The 21,104-nt window shown below is 35.9% G+C and overlaps 1 protein-coding gene across 1 annotated transcript in view; it reads left to right on the top strand.

The window, feature by feature from the left end:
• Nucleotides 1-20,679, top strand: part of EMB2458 (FtsH extracellular protease family) — a 28,429-nt gene extending 7,750 nt beyond the window's left edge. The window contains exons 6-19 of the mRNA XM_047309167.2: nt 1,088-1,177; nt 1,266-1,397; nt 2,736-2,909; nt 3,572-3,693; nt 3,779-3,980; nt 4,899-5,027; nt 15,465-15,647; nt 15,853-15,972; nt 16,867-17,052; nt 17,185-17,259; nt 18,832-18,891; nt 18,962-19,069; nt 19,802-19,882; nt 20,335-20,679. Of these exons, the coding sequence (XP_047165123.2) occupies nt 1,088-1,177; nt 1,266-1,397; nt 2,736-2,909; nt 3,572-3,693; nt 3,779-3,980; nt 4,899-5,027; nt 15,465-15,647; nt 15,853-15,972; nt 16,867-17,052; nt 17,185-17,259; nt 18,832-18,891; nt 18,962-19,069; nt 19,802-19,882; nt 20,335-20,397 (1,725 nt within the window). The 3' untranslated portion in view covers nt 20,398-20,679. The remainder of the gene's footprint in view (nt 1-1,087; nt 1,178-1,265; nt 1,398-2,735; nt 2,910-3,571; nt 3,694-3,778; nt 3,981-4,898; nt 5,028-15,464; nt 15,648-15,852; nt 15,973-16,866; nt 17,053-17,184; nt 17,260-18,831; nt 18,892-18,961; nt 19,070-19,801; nt 19,883-20,334) is intronic.
• Nucleotides 20,680-21,104: the final 425 nt, after the last annotated feature.

The following is a 21,104-nucleotide window of genomic DNA, read 5'->3' as shown; positions in this document are numbered from 1 at the left end:
TCACTAATTCCTAGTTTATATTGTACTCTATTTATGTATCACTTATATTATACTCTATTTAAACCTATCACTTTTTGTGGAAAATCAAAGTCTTAAAAAGTTCTGCAGAAGTCACTATCATTTTGGAGTCTATTTCAATTTTTCTGAGTGGACTGATAAAAAAAATTATTTACTAGGTATTCAACTGACCTATCGCTCTCCCAAAAGTTTATTTCCCAATTGCTCTCCACTTTTCACACATCTTCCCAAACCTATATTCCCCCATGCAGTCCAGAGCAGAATCAATATTTCCTTACACTCCCTCTCTAACTTTGCCATTTCGTAAAGTTAGTCACAGAAGCAGCTGCTATCATTCATGCATACATGGAAACCAAGTCATTTCTCTTTTTCTTATTCTTTCTCCTGTACACCTTAGCATGTGATGAAATTCTATTTTACACACACACACCTCATATATATATATATATATATATATATATATATATATATATAATATTGGTGCATATAATTTGTACGTTCTAATTTGAGGCGGAATGTCAGGAAAAGTTCTTTTGCTAACTATTGTACAACTTCATAAAATCTTATCTTTGTTGCATCTCAGTCTATAGGGTCCTCGTGGAGTTTGGGTTTTTACCCCTTTTGTATTTTTGCTTAGTATACAAATACAAACATGCAAACACACACAAACCAAGTGATTTTGATCTAGATTACCCTTATCTATTGAATTAAAGTTTCAGAAGGTAAAATTGGGTTTAGTTGTTCGCACTTTAATTCATATGAACTCGTGTGACTGGGCCTGTTACAGCTTAAGCTTTTTGGAGAATTGGTTCTTGACAATTTCATTTTTAGCAAGTTCTCTAATCTGGAAAACATGTGGTTGTTAGATCATCAAATATGATAATAATTTTTCTTGTTCCAAACACACCTAAAAAATAAAATTTGGGTGGGCCAAAGCCAGTATAGTTTGTAGTTGTCGGTTTTGTTAATGTACCTATATTAGATGGAATGAGGACCAGTACACAAATTTATGTTACCATGGTGCAAGATTTAACAAAGTATTATTTCTCTGTTTTTGGCTATCTTGCAGAAGTATTACATTGGTCAAAAATTAAAAAAAATCAAGCAGAGGAGAAAGGACGGCGTTGATCCCATAAAGACCGCATTTGAACAGATGAAGGTTAAAACTCGACAACTTTTTATTCTCTGTTTTATTACTGGATAATACCTCATCAAGGAAATGACTAAAACTTATAGCTGTTATGCAGAGGGTGAAGAAACCGCCGATACCATTGAAGAACTTTGCTAGCGTCGAGTCTATGAAAGAGGAAATCAATGAAGTTGTGGCATTTTTGCAGAATCCACGGGCATTCCAGGAAATGGGTGCACAGGCGCCTCGGGTATGATATTTGATGAAGATTCTTTTTTCTCATTCTATATATTCTTTCAAAATTGTGATGTGACAACTCTCTTTATCAGATTTTAGGTTCTTGCTACTCCCTTGTAAATTGATGCACAAAAAGAACTTGTTTTGAATAAAAGCAACCTTGAAATTACTTAAACCTGCTTAAGTTAACCTTATTTATTTAGTTCAATTAATGGTGAGAAAAAAAAGCTATGAGATTTTAAGTAAATAATTACACCCTTGAGTACTCTTATTGATAATGAAAAAGATATACAATAATAAGGAACAAAATCAATTCTTAATAAGGGGAAATATTTAGTAAGATATTTCCCTACTTGAGGACTGGATATCTCCAACATAAAGGTTGCACAATAGCACATATTTGAAGGGTTTGACAACAATTCAATAAAGATGATCCGATAGGCTAACAACAATCACTTATATCGACTCTAATGTTATCTTAGAATTTGAGTGAAACTCAACGCAAAAGATGAGTTATGGGGTGAGAATTGTCCTTACGTATAAACACAATTTTTGTCATCTCTATAGTTGATGTAAAGCTTATAAGTCCCAAGAAATAATGTTTCCATGAGAGTTTAATATTTACCTTTTTTTTTTAAAAAATCAGACCATTATTCTGATTTTTTTCTTGAAAGAGTAAAAGTGCAACCTAAAGAAATTTCTCATTTTCTTTTTTGTTCTAAAAGAAAACTAGTCATTCTTAATAGATATTATTGTGTATTGTTGATACTTAGACGCAAACATTATGATATATTTGATTTGAACTTTCGTCTATACTTTGAATGTTAAGAACCTATAAAATTATCTTTCATTTCAAGTTTTTAGCTTATAAATTTATGCTAATATATTTTTTATACTATTTTATTTATACCTATTCAAGTTCAGCTATAGTCAAACCATTGAACTCTGAATTTGTTTCTTGACTGGTTAGGTTTTAAAATATTTGTATTTACTCCTCTCCCTTGGTCTAGCTTTTGGCTTTTAATTGAATCGTTTTGTTCTCAATTAAACTTAGACATGCTATCTTAGCTCACACTGGTATTGCTATTACGCCACGTATATAGTTGTCTAATCCTTCAAATCTCATTCTTGATGTCCAGTCTTTGGCCGTCCTCCACTTTTCAGCTAGCTTTTGGGTTGAATTAGACATAATTTGTTCTGAATTCTAATAATCATATTTGTAGCAATATAAATTTGTAGTTGACTGCCTTTCCAACATTTTTGCTTGCCCTTTCATTATATAACTAAAGTCTCATACACTTTGGTTTGAAATGCCCATGTCAACTACTGGGAACTGTTTTCTGTATTGCAGGGTGTTCTTATTGTAGGTGAGAGGGGTACCGGTAAGACATCTCTAGCATTGGCTATTGCTGCTGAGGCTAAGGTGCCCGTTGTTGAAATTAAGGCCCAGCAATTGGAGGCTGGGCTGTGGGTTGGACAAAGTGCCTCCAATGTTCGTGAATTGTTTCAGACAGCAAGAGATCTGGTTATCCTCTTTAAACCACAATATCTATTTTCTATTTTCTTATCTTTCACTATTTTTAACTCTATAATTATGAACCAAATAAGTTATTAATTAGAAGTAAATCTATATGAACATCACATGGTTCAGTTTCATTTGGCCTTTGGCTGTGCCTTGATACACTTGATTCAGTCAATTTATGCGTCATACATTTGTTGTGATAGTTATCTTAGTCAAATTATGTTTATATGTTCATTCCAGCAATCTTGGAATTGGACTGGAATGGCTGGCCAACCATCAACTGGCCCCACCTCTGGTTTGGTTTCCTCCAAACCTGAGGTGACTCAAAACCTTGTCAAAGACAGGAATTGGAAATAATAGTAAAATATTTATATTTTGAACTCTTTCTCAAATTATGCATGTAATCTTTATTTTCAAAATGTGAATTTGTATGCTAAAAAAATTAACATTGTTACAAACACGTTTTCCTACCTTATAAATGTATGATAATGTTTTACAACTTCTCGTCCACTTTTTCTCCCTGTATTGATGTCCCTTTTTTGTAACTTATTTTCCATTTATGCATGCTATATACTTGTATAGTTGTCTGGTTGAATGAGTTTGTTGATCTTTTAATTCCTAGATTGTGTTTCTTCATATCCTGATTTATTTGTTGCTTTTTGTAGGCTCCTGTGATAATATTTGTGGAAGATTTTGATCTGTTTGCTGGTGTACGTGGTACATATATTCATACCAAAAATCAAGACCATGAAACTTTCATCAATCAACTGCTCGTGGAACTTGATGGGTAACCATTAGTCTTTGTTTCTTTGGTTGTTAGTTACTCCTTACATATGAGCATAACTTCATTCTCAGCAGTTGATACAATGCAGATTTGAGAAACAAGATGGAGTTGTTTTGATGGCTACAACAAGAAATCTCAAGCAAATTGACGAGGCCTTGCAGAGGCCAGGTCGCATGGATAGAATATTTCATCTTCAAAGACCGACACAAGCTGAGAGAGAAAAAATATTGTACTTGGCAGCAAAGGAAACCATGGATGATCAGCTTATCGATTATGTTGACTGGAAAAAGGTTTATCCTGCCTTCTCTTTTTCAAATACAACCCTGCTCTACCAAAAATATGGTGGAAGTTTCAACTAGGGGGATGGTAAGATATCCAACAAAGGGTGAAAGCAAGGTACAACAAAGAACAAGAAACATGTTTTATGTTGCAAGACTGAGTTCTCAGTCTCTGCGAAGGAAATGGTGATTCTACTGAAACAGCCAGGAGTAGAGCACAAAAAATCATATAAGTAATAAATAAAATCTATACTGTAACAAGTGTAAAGGAACAAGGACATTGTTGGAGGTTTGAACAGTTTTCTCCAACTTACTACACCAAAAGATTTGATCCTCATTGTTCTTACTGACCCTTTATCAAATAAACCAATGAAGAGGGACACTGCCCGGACTCCAGTGCCAACCAAGAAACCCGAAATTCTTTTCAATAAGAAAATAACTTCCTCACATTATTAAAATAACTAGTCTTCTGTTTCTGAACTAGAAACACTCATAATGTATTTTGGGAGAGTGTGTTTGATGCCACTGAATCTACAATAACTGTCATTTATAATTGATAGGGATCCGGTGTTATGAGGTGCTTAAGTCTCATTGACTAGTATGAGATGTTTGGTGGAGTATTTAAGTGGTTGGTTTCCCCCCTTAAAATATATAGGATTAGTGGTAAAGCTAATAAATGATGGGCAGAAAGAGAGGTGGGGAGGTGGGGATTTGGTGATAGCTTATTGGATGATAATGCTTTATGTGAGCCTAAAAATGCAATTATATATTGGAAATGAACAATTACAATGGAAATGGAGGATACCAAGAGTAGTGAAACCAGATAACTTAACGAGGTTCTTAATTGATAACTAGTTTGTTAAAGTCTCCTATTATAATTACTGTTTGTTTCTACCTTTGGACTTAAAAAACTGTTCACTAAATTTTCAGGTTGCTGAGAAGACAGCTCTTTTACGGCCTATTGAATTAAAAATTGTTCCAATGGCTTTGGAGGGAAGCGCCTTCCGGGGCAAAGTTCTTGACACAGATGAATTGATGGGCTACTGTGGTTTCTTTGCGGTAAGTATTTGCAAATCGGGGTACTTAATTTTCACAATAGCTTAAATAGGAAAAGGTTAACTTTCCTTTGTTGCCTCTTAATAGAGTTTATATGTAAAGAGAATTGAGTGAAAATGTGATATGAGTATTCTTTATCCATATATTTTCAAGAGCAATGACATAGTATTTAAAGTGTAGATGCTTATGTTACCTATCCGAGTAGGAGATGTAACGAGATCACCCTCTCACACACTCAAACCAAGCAACAGAACAATGAACAATAGAAAATGGATGAATAAACCTCTTTTATTGATAAGAATAACTGAATCAAATAGAGCAAACAATAATTGGGAGCATAACCTGCGTCAATTATTCTGGAGCATAACCTCCTTCACAAAACTCTCAAATCAAAAGCATAAACCTAACAATAGCCTCTAGCTTTATTTATACTAATTATTTCCCTAGAATATAATTCTATTTACTATAATTAACTTATACTGAATATTTCCCTAGGATATATCCTTATTTACAGTACATATCTTATACAAAATATTTTCCTAGGATATATTCTTATTTACTATAATTATTTTCCTAGGATAGTCACTCTTCACCGCCTTCCACCGTTTGGCTAGACCTCTCCACGCCTTCCACCGTTCGGCTACCGTTCGGCCTTTACGGTCAATACCGTTCGGCCTCACTTCCCTCCTACCTCTCTTATCCTTCTCATATACTTTCCAACCCCTATCATTACCTCCCACCTTATACCCTAACATCTTATGTAACAAATTGGACAGGCTAACTACTCAGTATAACAAATTGAGAGTCTTCTCTGAGTGACTAACATAATTGGCCTAGAGCATAGTAGTCCACAGCACATAGCGGCAACCATATATATATATATATATATATATATATATATATATATATATATATATATATTGTTGGAAGTTCTACATCGACTAGAAATAAGGTCAATTCATAGTTTATAAGTGGGTGCAAACCTCACCCTACAAGCCGGTTTTGTGGAGTTGAGTTAAGCTTAAAGTCCACTTCTAACACACACACACACACACACACACACATATATATATATATATATATATATATATAGTTTTTTATATTATTATTTTTTTCATTATTTATACATTTCTTATTATTACATTTTTATAGTTTATTATTATTGTTTAGCTTTTTATGCATATATATATATATATATATATATATATATATATATATATATATATATATCATGTTTCATTTATTTTTTACTAAAATTATTTAGTTTATTTTATCATACATTATGCTTTTATTACTATTATTATTATTATTATTGTTATTCTTTAACTTATATTATATTATAAAATAAATAAAGTTCGCAATTAACAAGTTATGCTCTTCCAATTTTCTCTTTTGTTCAACAAACATGTTACTAGGATATTAAATGCATCACTAAAAGTTGTGAGTATAATATTAAATGTATTACTTGAAGGTGATAGAAGTTATTAGAAGATTCTAGAGATCTCTTTGGAATTATTACTTCAGGGTTAGAGTTCTCTATATATAGAGGTTGATGTACGGTTTCAAATTAATAAATTTGAATAAAAATCTTCTTTTTCATATTAATTCTTTCAAGTTGGTATCAAAGCTCTTGTTCTTAGGAGCCCTGCTTCGACATTTCTTCTTTACCATCTTAGTTACAGTTTCTTTCAGGGTTGCCTGAAAGGCACCCATGTCGCACCCAACTTGTGGTTCTATCACTGCTGCCACACCCTGCTGTCCAGCAGAGCTGCCGCTAGACCTTTGTTGGAACCGCCACCAGAGCTGTTGCCTGACCTTCATCAGAGTTGTCGTCAGACCTTTGTTGGAGCTGTCGTCAGATATATTGTCGGACCTTTGTCGGAGTTGTCTTCTGATCTTTTGTAGGAGTTGTTGTTGGAGCTCCTCGGATTGCCATTGTGGGAATTGTATTGTTGGTGTTGCCACTAGCACTTTGTCTTATTGTTCTCTTTTAATTAAGAGGAAGCTAAGGAATCTCTATTTTTATTTAAACATGACAGCTCCACTAAGCTATAAAGTGATACACTCAATAGATGTATCGCAGAGGAAGATTTTTGAATCAATTCACGATTCGAGTCGAAGAATTCAATTGATTCTAACTACTATGAATCTGCTACGTGTGTCCTAAGCGTATCGTAAGGGTTGACCGCGTCACCGTTGCCGCATCAAAAGAGTGGACTGTGTCTGGATTGATGCACTGTGTCAGACCACATTGTACACGTATCGTATGCATGTCCGTGTTGGAGACGCTTCCGAAGTGGAGAAGCGGAGGACTAGAGCTGTATTCAGGCTTCATAGGATGGAGTTTATGAGCCTTGCTAACAGGTTCAACTTGTTGCTTCCATTGAAGATAATCAGAATCATCAAGCTTTTCAGCAACAGTGGTGGAAAAATGTTGGGAGGGAGAAGGGAGGGAATTGGGACTGGGAGTGGCCATTGGAGATCATGAACTAGCTCTGATACCATAATACCATAATAGAATTTTATGATGAACTGAAGAATTAGAGAATAGAAAAGGCAGTCATGTGACTGGAAAGGTGCAGGCTGTATTAGCAGTCTCTAAAAGATTATTACAGTTCTGTTCGGTAGCAGAACATATAAAAGAGGAGAGGAAGTTACATAGCAGTTGAGAGAGGGTTGGAGCAGTTACAGACCAATGTGATTTCCTAGAACTGTAACTAATCTATTAAATAAAATAGACAAAGACTCCTGAAAAATAACTAAAAACAGAGTACAAAAAATTACAACACTATAGACAAACATATAATACTAATAAATTGCAAGACCATTGGATTTCCTATAGAACAAAACCATAGAATAGGGAGTGATAAAGGCAGCCCTACGGTGAATAAAGGTCAATATCAAAGACTTGTTGGGAAACTCTTTTACATAGCTCAACGGATCGGACATAACCTATGCTCTGAGGGTCATTAGTCCGTTCATGCATGATGCAAGGGAGAGACATTTAAAGGCTGACATTTGAAGACAAGTTCAGGAAGGGAATTATTATTCAAAAGAAATGAAAAATAAAAAATGGAAGTGTATATTGATGCAAATCATGCAGGGTCTGTCACAGATAGGAAATCCATCACATGATATTGCATGTCCTTGGGTATAAATTTGGTGACTTGGAGAAGTAAGAAACAAAATGTTGTTGCAAGGTCTAGTGTAGAGGTTGAATTCCAATCCATGGCACAAGGGGTGTTTGAATTGTTATGGTTGAGAAGTATTCTATATGATCTTAAAGTGACATGTGAAGAACCTATGATCCTTTATTGTGATAATAAGCCAACTATTAGCATTGCTTACAATCCATCTCAACATGACATAGTACCAAACACAAATAGATTGACACTTTATTAAAGAGAAATTGGATAGTGGCCTCATCACTACTTCTTACGTCCTATTTGGACTTCAATTAGCAAATCTATATACAGAAGATCTTCCCACTGAGCAATTTCATGATCTCACATGCAAGATGGGAATGATGGATACCAGTCACCAACTTGAGGGGAAGTGATGTTAGTAGGATATTAAATGCATTACTTGAAGTTGATATAAGTTGTTAGAAGATTCTAGAGATCTCTTTGTAATTATTACTTTAGGGTTAAAGTTCTTTATATATAGATGTTAATATACTATTTCAAATTAATAAATTTGAATAAAATTTTTCTTTCTTTCATATTAATCCGTTTAAGTAAACCCACCACAAAATGTTGGACTCAAATAGGAATAACTCTAGGAAATAAAAAAAGAGAAAAACTACTTGAACCCTAACTAGGACTGGATCCACCATTTCTATGTTAGCTAGCACCACAAGTGAAATGCTCCCTAAAAAGCAACATTTTTTTAAGAGTTTTATTTTTAAGTTCGACTTGAAGATAGCTTTAGCAGCCATGAAAATCCAAATTTGGCGTGAAATTTGAAGAGATATCCACCACTAATTGCAATGTGATGGCTGCTACTTGGAGACACAACATGTTCTTCAAGATTGGGCTTTTCTTCCACTCTATCCCTGTGATTGTATCAAAATAGTTTTCAGTTGAGGGTTGACATCACTTGAGAATTAAACTGTAAAATAATTCTTGAGGGCTTAATTGATCCCTCTGATAATCTTCTATTTATAAAAATAAATTGATACACGAGTACATGATAATTAGGGTAACCTTAGACACAATATAATCATGATAAATAAGGTAACCCTAGACACAATATAATCATGATAAATAAGATAACCCTAGACACAATATAATCATGATAAATAGGGTAATTCTAGACATAATATAATCATGATAAATAGGGTAAATACTCTAACACTCCCCTCAAGCTGGAGCATACAAATTGTATGTGCCAAGCTTGGAATAAATAAACTCAATCCAACAAAATCAACTTGTCTAAAATGTCGAGACAATAGACGTGGTAACTTTGGCTTCGAACAAGATGCACATATGCTTCAGACTATCGAGAGAGAATGTCTATAAACCAAATTGGATTCACAAACTAGCGTAACCAAAGAGAGTCCTCATAAGCTTATGGAGAATAATATTGGACAACCACGAAACTTCATCTAGCACCATGAACCTTCAAGTAGGATGACTTTGACAAAGTTGATTTCCATCAAAAGTGAATGACGAGCGGTAGACAACGACAAACTACAGAGACTAGATTGCCATCAAGTAAGGATGGGGCCTGCATGGCTAAAAGTGACAAAAATGCAGGGACTGCTATCTCTTACTAGTTGGGGCCTGCAGTGGCTGAAAGCGACAAAACTGCAGGGACTGCCATCTCTGACTAATTGGGGCCTACAGTAGCTGAAAGCAGGGACTGTCATCTCTGACTAATTGGGGCCTACAGTGGCTGAAAGCAGGGACTGTCATCTCTGACTAGTTGGGACTGTCATCTTTGACTAGTTGGGGCCTTTGACTAGTGTCTCACTAGTGGCTGGAAACACACTCCCCCTTACTGCAGGGACTAAATTGCCATTACTGACTGATGGGGCCTGCAGGGACTAAAATGTCATCACTGACTGACGGGGCCTGTAGTGGCTGGAAGCGACAAAACTACAGGGACTGCCATCACTGACTGACGAGGTGATAGGGGCCTGCAGTGGCTGAAAGGACAAAACTACAGGGACTGCCATCACTGATTGATGGGACATGTAGTGGCTGGAAACATATTGCAGTGGCTGGAAACATACTCCCCCTGACGGCAAACGACGGAAATGACGACGCGCCGATGACAAACCGTGAAGGTGGAAGATTATAATGGTCTCCTTTATTCATCAAAGCATCCAAAAACAGATCTGACAAGGGACTGGTGAAATTGTTTGACTAAGATTCTGAATCTTGATAGAAATAGACTCCCCTCATGCCATGAGTAACCTTCAACCTATGATTTTGGTGTTGAAATTCCTTGGTGTTAATTCCTTGGAGACTAGACAGAAACTAGAACAAGACTGCTCATTGAGGTATTTCATAAAAAATGAAATTTTTAAGGCTGTTGGTGGCGGTAGCCGCAGGCCACTAGCGGCAACAAAGACAATAGGAAGAGACTCAGACAACCTGCTCTGATACCAACTTGGAAATTAAACTGTAAAATAATTCTTGAGGGCTTAATTGATCCCTCTCATAATCTTCTATTTATAAAAATAAATTGATATGAGTACATGATAATTAGGGTAACCTTAGACACAATATAATTATGATAAATAAGGTAACCCTAGACACAATATAATAAATAGGGTAACCCTAGACACAATATAATCATGATAAATAGGGTAACCCTAGACACAATATAATCATGATAAATAGGGTAAATATTCTAACAACATCTATCGTCAAAAAGGCTCTATTAGAGATATATGATATACCTTGTGGTTTGGATTTTAACTTAACTCATCCCCAGTTAAACTAGCTAAAGCGATGAGAGTTGTCTTTTATTTATATACACTATTTTGGTTATATTACTAGTCAATGTCTGATTTTAATACCCGATGATTGGACATCTTGAGCATAAGATGTTAGTATTGGACATTTGTGGCTGCGTTGGGTCGATAGGCCCAATAATAATTGCATAGATTGACTTCGATTCCAGTTTATAGTTTGGGCTTGGAGCCAAATTAACTTCAAAATCTAACTTAAAATGGTAGGTTTAGCTACCACTTATACTATTTTGTTATATCTCCAATCAATGTGAGATCTCTGACAATATGAATGAAAAATGTATGGTATTGAGCGTTCTAAATATTGTTTTGGTTATCACCTATTTATGTATATTATTCCTACCTCAAACTCGGTGGATGAAGTTGTAGGGGATTCCGAGCCCTCTGAATTTGTCTGCAAGCAGAATCTGGTCTTTGAAAGCTATATGGTTAGCACTCATTGATCCCGTCTTAGGCAGCAATACCAAAAACTTGAAGAGGCTTAATCATGTTTGGTGCATGCGTGCATGCATGTAACACAGGATGTTGGACAAGAGCAACATTTCTTTCTCACAAAATATGGAAGGTGTAGAGAGTTGAACTTGAAGCTCATGGAGTAGAGATTTCACCATTAGAGTTCAGCAGCAGCTATGGTCAAATTGCTATTCGGACCACCATGAAATAAAGGTTAGCTCCAAAAAGACACAGACACTAAATGTGAAACGTTTATCATCAATATCTAATTTCCAATCAGCATTACAGTTTGCTTTAGATACCTTGATTGGACTTGTCGATTGAGAAGAAACTTATGAAGCTTGTGGCCATGAAGCATAGGTTTCTTCTGCTGCTTTCACACAGGATAGTTCTCGTCATCCAATGCTTCTGTAATTGGACAGAAGTGAATTTGAAGTTATAATAGGGTTCAATGATCCTAACAAATTGTTAGAACTTTGTGGTGGGCTCTGAGGTTAGCCTAAGGTCAAAGCATGAGGCTTAAAAAGTATGGCTCTTCCTATAGAGGTGATGTTGGCAGAAAAGTTGGCTTGTTTACAATGTCAACAACGAGCTTGGAGGCATAGGATTGATAGCCATGTGAAACTTTCTCAAGCTCTAGATACTATAATATGGAAAGAATTCAGAGAGAAAAAGTGGTCGTAATACTATTCATTCATGTCTAAAAAGAAATGATACAATACAATATTTATAGAGTACATATGACTAGTGTAACAAGCTGGGCAGTCTAGCAAACTAACAGCTGTCAGAATTACTGGCAGTTATATCTAACTGACAATGGAAATGGTAGTCTTTATCGAATTCCAAGAGAGACATCTGGTTACACACTACTTGGGTCCATCTGTACGGGTTACAAGCAGGAGTTTATTTTCCTGAATTTCCTTATCTAGCTAAGAGGAGACAAATCTTAAATTTTAGCTATTAGATTTTGTCACATTAACATAATATTTATTTGATAGGATATAAGGTAATAGGAAATAATGGGTTTAGGATAGAAGGAAGAGGAAATGAGAGGATGGTTGGGAGGGAAGAGTTGTGTGACAGTGGGTTAGTCAGTGGGAAGTGGAAGGGAGACTTTATAAATAGTGGGTGTGTCTGTATAGGGGGATTATTGAGTTTTTGTATTCTTTGAGGAAAGACAGGTCATTAGCCTGTGGAGGGGGGGTTAAACTCCCGGTTACTGGTTGTACATGACATTTGTTGATGTGAATACATACATTCATTCTTTTTTTACCATTTGGGTGCAATTGTGTGAGTGTGTGCTATGAGAGAGTTAGGTTTCATATCCAGAAACCTAACTAATTGGTCCGACCCGTCGGATCATCAAGAGAGCGCTGCCGGATCATCAAGAGAGTGCTGCCGGATCATCAAGAGAGTGTTGCCGGATCATCAAGAGAGCGTTGTCGAATCATCAAGAGAGTGTTGATGATCATCAAGGGAGCGCTGCCGGTTTTCTTAGGAGAGGAGTGCCGAATCAAGAAGCGATCAAGAAGTGATCAAGAAAGGGTGGAAGCATAGAAGGAAGAGACAATACCTTGGAGAGGAGGACCAATGAACGGAAAATGAGCAGGACAGAACCAAAAATGAGCATGGCGGAATGGAGAAGAAATATGCAAGAAATGCGGCAAGAAACCAGGGAACTCTTGCGAGGTTTTAGAGGAAGGGTGTGGAACCAGGAAAAAGGATTGGAAGGCAGTCCAGGGTTTGTAGATGAAGATCAACATTATGTTAACGAGAATCGGAGAAGGAGAAGAGAGAGCTCTAAGGAGGAACTGGATGAAGACCGAGGAGATGCCCAACCTAATTGGGTAAAAAAGGTAGAACTACCCACTATCGAAGGGTTTGCTCCTATGGGGTGGATTAATAGGGCGGAGAAAGTTTGAGACCAAAGGGGTGATAGAGGAAGAAAAAGTGCGCCTGGCATATATTAGCATGGAGGGAAGTGCTAGGTATTGGATCCAGGCCTGGAAGGCTAAAGCCAAGAATCGTTCTTGGGAAGGACTGAAGGAAGCTATGGTGGTGCGATTTGGAGGAAGGAACAGGGGTACAACCTTTGAAAGGATGACGGCCATTAAGCAGTCGGAGACCGCAGAAGAATACGTCCAGGAACCGAACGGGAGAGGACTACAAGATCCAAACGGGAGAGGACTACCAGATCCAAATGGGAGAGGAAAGTCGTATTCGAACGGGAGAGGATTGCCAGATCTGTGCGGAAGAGGATAGCCGGATCCAAACGTGAGCGGATAGCCGGAATCGAACGAGAGAGGACTGCCGGATCTGGACGTGAGAGGACGGCTGAAACCGAACGGGCGAGGACTGCTAGATTCGAACGGGAGAGAACTAACGAATATCCTTAGGAGAGGAGTGCTGGATCAATGGGAGCAAAGAAGAGAAGCGAATGCCATTCACAATAATGGAGCGGGGAAGGGCGAGAAAAAATCAGTTTTTTCGTGGGTGAAAAGAGAAGAGGTTGAGCACAACGTGGTGAGTGTTGAAGAGAAAAATAATAATAATAAAAGTAATAGTGAAGGTGTTGCGTTGCAAGCGATTAGTGGTGTTGAAACAGTAAAGGTGGTGGATGTGGCCACCGAGAGTCAAGGGGAGCAAAGGGGGCTTGCAGTTCGTGATACACCTGCAGAAGGGAGAGAGCTGCTTGAAGCACTGAAAGACGTCAAAGACCATTTTCTCAGGGCTTATGATTCTAGAAAAGTGGTGACTAGAATGCTCGACGTTAATAGAATCCAAGAAGAATGGAAGACATTGGAGGAGGATTTGCCACCACCGAAACCTCCAGACCTGAATGTGAGGGCAGCAGCCAGTGGGTACCCTTCATATGATAACACGATGATGAAGAAGAGCCCGAAGATCAAGTTTCACGGTTCCAACCTTGAGGACAAGGTTGTTTTGCAGCAGGGTGTAACGATAGGATATAAGGTAATAGGAAATAATGGGTTTAAGATAAAAGGAAGAGGAAATGAGAGGACAGTTGGGAGGGAAGAGTTGTGTGATAGTGGGTTAGTCAGTGGGAAGTGGAAGGGAGACTTTATAAATAGTGGGTGTGTCTGTATAGGGGGATTATTGAGTTTTTGTATTCTTTGAGTAAAGACATGACATTGGCCTGTGGAGGGGGGTTAGGCTCCCGGTTACTGGTTGTACATGACATTTGTTGATGTGAATACATACGTTCATTCTTTTCTCACCATTTGGGTGTAGTTGTGTGAGTGTGTGCTGTGAGACAGTTAGGTTTCATATCCAGAAACCTAACAAATAATGATAGGATATAAGGTAATAGGAAATAATGGATTTAGGATAGAAGGAAGAGAAAATGAGAGGACAGTTGGGAGGGAAGAGTTGTGTGACAGTGAGTTAGTCAATGGGAAGTGGAAGGGAGACTTTATAAATAGTGGGTGTGTCTGTACATGGGGATTATTGAGTTTTTGTATTCTTTGAGTAAAGACAGGACATTGGCCTGTGGAGGGGGGTTAGGCTCCCGGTTACTGGTTTGTACATGACATTTGTTGATGTGAATACATACATTCATTCTTTTCTTACCATTTGGGTGCAATTGTGTGAGTGTGTGCTGTGAGACAGTTAGGTCTCATATCCAGAAACCTAACATTATCTGTATCATCCCTAATTAGTTTTTGATTATCAATTTTGCAATCACATTTGTTTATAGTTTTTCTAAAAATACTACAGATACAGAGGTGTGTGATCTGCTTTGATGATACTGAATTCAAACTTAATAATAGCAATAATAAGATAATGAATAATACAATTCATTTGACGTGTTATTGTCTCTTTCTTTGTTGCAAATTTTCATATAGTTCATTTTATCAAGAGATAAAATGAACAAGCAAATTGAAAACATTATTGCATCACTCCATATTGATCACTTTCTTTTTATAGTCATAGTGTGTGATAGTTTTTCCTGTATGAAGTGAAATATATTTATTATTTTTTCTTAGACTTTCAGCTCTATGGTTCCCTCATGGTTGCGGAAGACCAAAGTTTTCAATAAGTTTAGCAAAGCGATGGTGAATCATCTTGGACTGACATTGACAAAACAAGATCTGCAGAATGTTGTTGATTTGATGGAACCATATGGCCAAATAAGCAATGGGATAGAGTTTTTGAGCCCTCCACTTGATGTACGAAACTGTCATCTCCACATAATGGCTATTATGATGTCAAAGCAAGGCTTTGCCTTGTACATATTTTCATTTGTATTATCACCGAGTTTCTTCTTCCACTTATTTACAAGTAGTTGCAGTCTGAGTTTTTCTCTATTTTAGAAGATGAAAAATAATTGACTTGCTACAAATATATCTAAAATGATGTTTCTTTGTTGTTCAGTGGACAAGGGAAACGAAGTTTCCACATGCTGTCTGGGCAGCTGGTCGTGGTCTCACTGCTCTTTTATTACCCAATTTTGATGTTGTTGATAATCTTTGGCTTGAACCTCAATCATGGCAGGTTAGTCTCACTTATTAGACTGGTATATATTACCTGTCAATATCATAGCAATGCTTTTTAGTTATCAAACTTTCTAATCTGGGTTTCAAAGGCCATTTCAACTGCTGTTGTAGCAAGGCTTTCTAGTTATCTAATGTTGGCTTCTGTTATTTGCCATGTAATACGACTGGATGTATACAAGGCCATGAGTTTTACATTATATGTGTATAATCTGGACAACCAGCCTAGAGAACTACTGCCAAACACACTGATTATTGGGTAAAATTCATCTGAGGTGTTCTAATCTTGAGCCACCCTCTATTTTATTATTTTTTTAGAGGGGCTGCATGGATTTCACACAATAATAAGAATGTATAAAGAATGTTTAGTAGCATTCCTTGACTGAACAATGCTTTGAAAGTAAATATGATTGATTTTGGAAGACTGAATTTCTAGGTAGAATTTTAAAGAAGTTAAGTATTTCTGATAAAGAGTTGGCTTATGGATTCCTATACTGACCTTTAAATTTAAAGATTCCCAAAGAGAGTTTCTCTCAAATTCTACGTTTTTCTCCATTCCACTTATGCTTCTATAACATTTCTAATGTGTATATGTGTGTTTCAAATGTAAAATATGGTTTCTTGACTCGGGCCTAGTATGTTTACTTTGGCTTGTCTAGCCTGCCATCTGTTGCTGTATACCAACACAGTCAAGACTGCAGTAACCTGATTTTTGATGAATATGAAGCCAACTCTTGGTAGCTTGTATTTTTCGAACTTGCTTCCTAGTCATTGTTGTAGTTACAATTCTGTTAGGAAAGGCCAATAGAGGAAAATTAGCTGACTTATTTTATTACTAAAAAAACTGACTTGTCATATATATTTGTTTAATGATAGATTATTGACAATTATACAGGGAATTGGATGTACAAAAATTACAAAAGCAAGAAATGAGGGCTCCATCAATGGGAACTCAGAATCAAGATCATATCTCGAAAAGAAGCTTGTATTTTGTTTTGGTTCTTATGTTGCATCCCAAATGTTACTTCCTTTTGGGGAAGAAAACTTACTTTCTATTTCTGAGATACAGCAGGCGCAAGAGGTTGGTTTATATTTGACTTAATTCAGTCAGCTAAAATATCCCATTATTTTTTATATTTTAATTTCTGGGAAAATGATAATATTAACGAAAGGATGTGAGTATAAACTCTGACCATTCTTTTCTTTACAACAGATAGCTACTCGAATGGTCATTCAGTATGGGTGGGGACCCGACGACAGTCCTGCAATTTACTACCACAGTAATGCGGTATAGACCTTTCTTATGTGCATTTCAACTACTATTGTTGAATTAATTTTTCTTTCTTGATGTTGATTGTGTGATCGTTGAAAAGTTGGATTGAATTATTTTGTAGGTGTGGCTTGAAGCTTAGTTTTAACATAGCACACCATTAATATATCTTTCTTTCTCAAATGGGGTTAATAATATTCAATATGGTCATTGATATGTCCTCCTTTCTTTCTCAACAGCATCAATAATATTAAGTATGGTTAAGAAGATTATTATATCTTTAATGAAAATAATTATTGATCTGCTAATAGAGCAAGTACTGCCCGGCTGTATAAATGGGGAAAATTAACGTAATGTTGGATAGATAATCTCCCAAAAGAGCTATGAGATGTTGAATCTGAGATATAGAATGTGGATCAATTACGAACATTAGGATTTTATAATTCAAAATAAATTATGGATCTATGAGTAAATTAGGAAAGTTATACCTGTCCTGATTTGTATGGTCAAGTTGTGGGGAATATCTGAATCAGATTATTTATATTTTTGAAATATCTCTCTGTTACTTTGTTTCCAGTTAATGTGATTTATTTTCCTTATTTATAGCAGATTTGAAATATCTCCATATGTATAAGTTGTGTTCTTTGTTATTGGTATCAATTAAATGAGAGTAATTTTCTTCATATAATAGAAGTATAATTGAATTTGTTGGAAGTCTTACATCAACTAGAGATAGGACCAATTTATAGTATATAGGTGGGTGCAAAACCTCAAGCCTGTTTTGTGGGATCGAGTTAGAATTAAAGTTCATTTTTTAATATGGTATCAGAGCTATTGTTAGAACTTACTCTAGTGAGATTTGTTATTTGTTGGACATATCATTCCACCCCCTATCGGGCTGCTATCGGACTATCCATTAATGTCTAGTTCCTTGCACGAGATATATATACCTCGGCTTGAGGGAGGTGTGTTGGAAGTCTCACATTGATTAGAGATAAGACTAATTTAGAGTATATAAGTAGGGGTAAACTTTACATTATAAATCAGTTTTGTAGGGTTGAGTTAAACTTATAAGCCGATTTATAGTATATATCATGCATTAATTGCCCAACAAATTTCTTATATTAATCCTATATTTTTCATGTGCCATCAAGTCGTCTTTTCAAATTGCACACTCTTTGTTTTCATTTATATTTTCCATAATTTGGTGTAAGATGGTCATGAATAATGATAGCCCATTATAACTCAATGGTTCTACTATATTTTCCATAATTTGGTGTAAGATGGTACACATTTTTCATAATTTATTCCAGTGTCAACCGGTTCCCTCAAAGACATATTTAACAATTATCTGCGAACTGGTATTTTAAGAATCCTGGTGGAGGTTGTGATTTGATAATCTGTTCCTCTCATGAATGGAGAGCATTGCCCTTTGAATCTGATAAACAAATGTATTGCTTGAGGGGCTTTGATCAAATGAACAAATGGAAGATTTCAGTAGCTGCGTAGCAAAGGATTACATGTTTATTGACCTCGGTTTTTAATATTAGTATATTATAGACTATTTCTTATGTTTTTCTACTGGCATAGGTCACGGCATTAAGTATGGGGGATGACCATGAATATGTGATGGCAGCTAAAGTTGAAAAGGTATCATGCATTAGCAGAAGTTTAACTTATATAAAAAAATATCTAATATAATCTTTTGTGATGTTCCTAGATGTTTGATTTGGCATATCTCAAAGCAAGAGAAATGCTGCTGAAAAATCGCCCAGTACTAGAAAAGATAGTGGAGGAGTTGCTTGAGTTTGAAATTTTGACTGGGAAGGTAATACAGTGTTTGAGATGCTCTATCTAGTATTTTGTCTACTTGCCTATCATACAGTGTCTTTTAATACCTAAACTAACCTGACTATATATTTTCTAAATTTTGATTAAAGTGCACTTTTTTTTTGTTGTAAATTCAGTATGTCATTCCAAATGCAGAGAATACAATGTAAAACTCACGTTAGGCATCACTATCTTCCAAATACACAGAATACAGTGGCTGAATCTTTTACCGCAAACTGTGATTCATTCTGATTTCTATGAAGGTCAATTTTTGTGAATTTAGGATAGATACCCATCTGAAAGCCTAAATTCATCTTATGTGTTTTTTTGCATTCTCTTACCCCTTTTAAAATCTATTAATGTGGTTTTAAGCTTGCATTTATTTATTTTTGCTAAATGTAATTTTTTATATTTGGTGGGAGTGTTACCAACCTATGATACTCATTGGAGATATTCTTTTCATTTAGTAAAGAAGGTATTAAAATTTTTGTTTAATGAACTCACTTCGTTCCATTTTTGTGGTTATCGTTAAAATTTGTGTGCATATCTTCATTTAGTATCTATTATGTTGTGTTGTGCATGAAATACTGAAAGTGGAAGTGACATCAGATAAAAAATTCCAGTTTTGTATTGAAGTGCCTATGCAACGAGTTCACTTTATATTTCATGTTGGACATGATGGAAGGTATTTCTGAATTGTTCATAACACTTTTAATCTTCCCTCTAGCAGGACTTAGAAAGAATTACAAAAGATAATGGTGTAATCAGGGAGAAAGAGCCATTTACGCTTGGTGAAATCCGAGTTAGTGAGGTATATATTATTATCTCTTAAGTTGAAAAATATTATTCTTACAGAGGATACGAATAAAACGTCAAAACTCATTTTGGAGAACTTTATTCCGAATACTCTTGATCTTCCTACTATTCTGGCAACCTTACTGCAGTGGTTTTTACCCCTGCAAGTCACTTTATACGAAAGGGAGCCAATATTAACGTTGTAAAGGTTTTGCTTTTATTGGTAATGAGTAGCTTTAGCCTCTGGTTCTTCGGATGTATTGTAGTCTTATGGATTGAAATTCATGTCAACTTGAGTTTCAAACCAACATCCACAGTACAAGGGGGCTTTAATTTTTGTTTTTGTTTGCATCATGTAATATTATTTCTAAAGAGTGGTATTACATGTATAATTTAGTCAATATCCGAATTGCTGTGTTCATCTAGCAATGGACTAATCTCACTATTGTTTCCATCAATGTTTTCCAGCCAACATCTGTCAGCTTACTTGAAAGAGGAAATGCACCAGGAAGTGCTCTACTAGCATCCTAGATTAGTGGGATACTGTAGGGTACGGAACAATTTGAGGTGCGGCTACTGTTCTTTTTATGACTGATGTTTTTGGAGGGCAATCTGTCATTTTGTACTTCGATAAATGTGTACAGTTTAGGATACAAAATACACTAATATCATGCCTATGTTCGTCTGAATGAGAAGAGATAACAGTTTTCCTTCTCGGCCTTCTTTTCTTGATGTCAACTGGATCACAATATTTTTTTCGTTACCATTGTAACATTAATTGTTTATTTTAAAGTTATTGGACTTCCTATCCAATACACTTCTGCTTGATTAACATTTCTTTATTGCTTTGAATACTAGAACGAATCAGCAGAACTGAAACGTGTACTGGTTGTGATTGTATTTTCTTTCAAATTGCTTGGATTAACTCGAAATATCTATGATGACACATTAATAATTGTGGAAAACAAAGTAGATCATTTGTCACTTTTTTTATTTAGAGACAATTTGAGTGCAGCATAAATTTTACGGAATAGTTTCTAACTTGTCAAGCTGCGACATTGACATTATGGGCACTGAAGTTCTTCCTTAATTTACCATACGACTGCTGAACTAGTGAAAATGAAGGCATAACTGGAAAGAACCAGTGAAAGAATTTGGAGTTGATAAACGATCGGCGTGCATTAAGACAATAATGAAAGTTAATAGGGGAAAATGGCCAGAAAAAGTTTGCAAATGCT

Source organism: Vigna umbellata, chromosome 8 (assembly GCF_029865625.1).
Source record: "Vigna umbellata cultivar VRB3 chromosome 8, Vumbellata_1.0, whole genome shotgun sequence".
NCBI lineage: Eukaryota > Viridiplantae > Streptophyta > Magnoliopsida > Fabales > Fabaceae > Vigna > Vigna umbellata.
The sequence above is the reverse complement of the archived record's forward strand: the minus strand, read 5'-3'. Positions and strand labels throughout refer to the sequence as shown.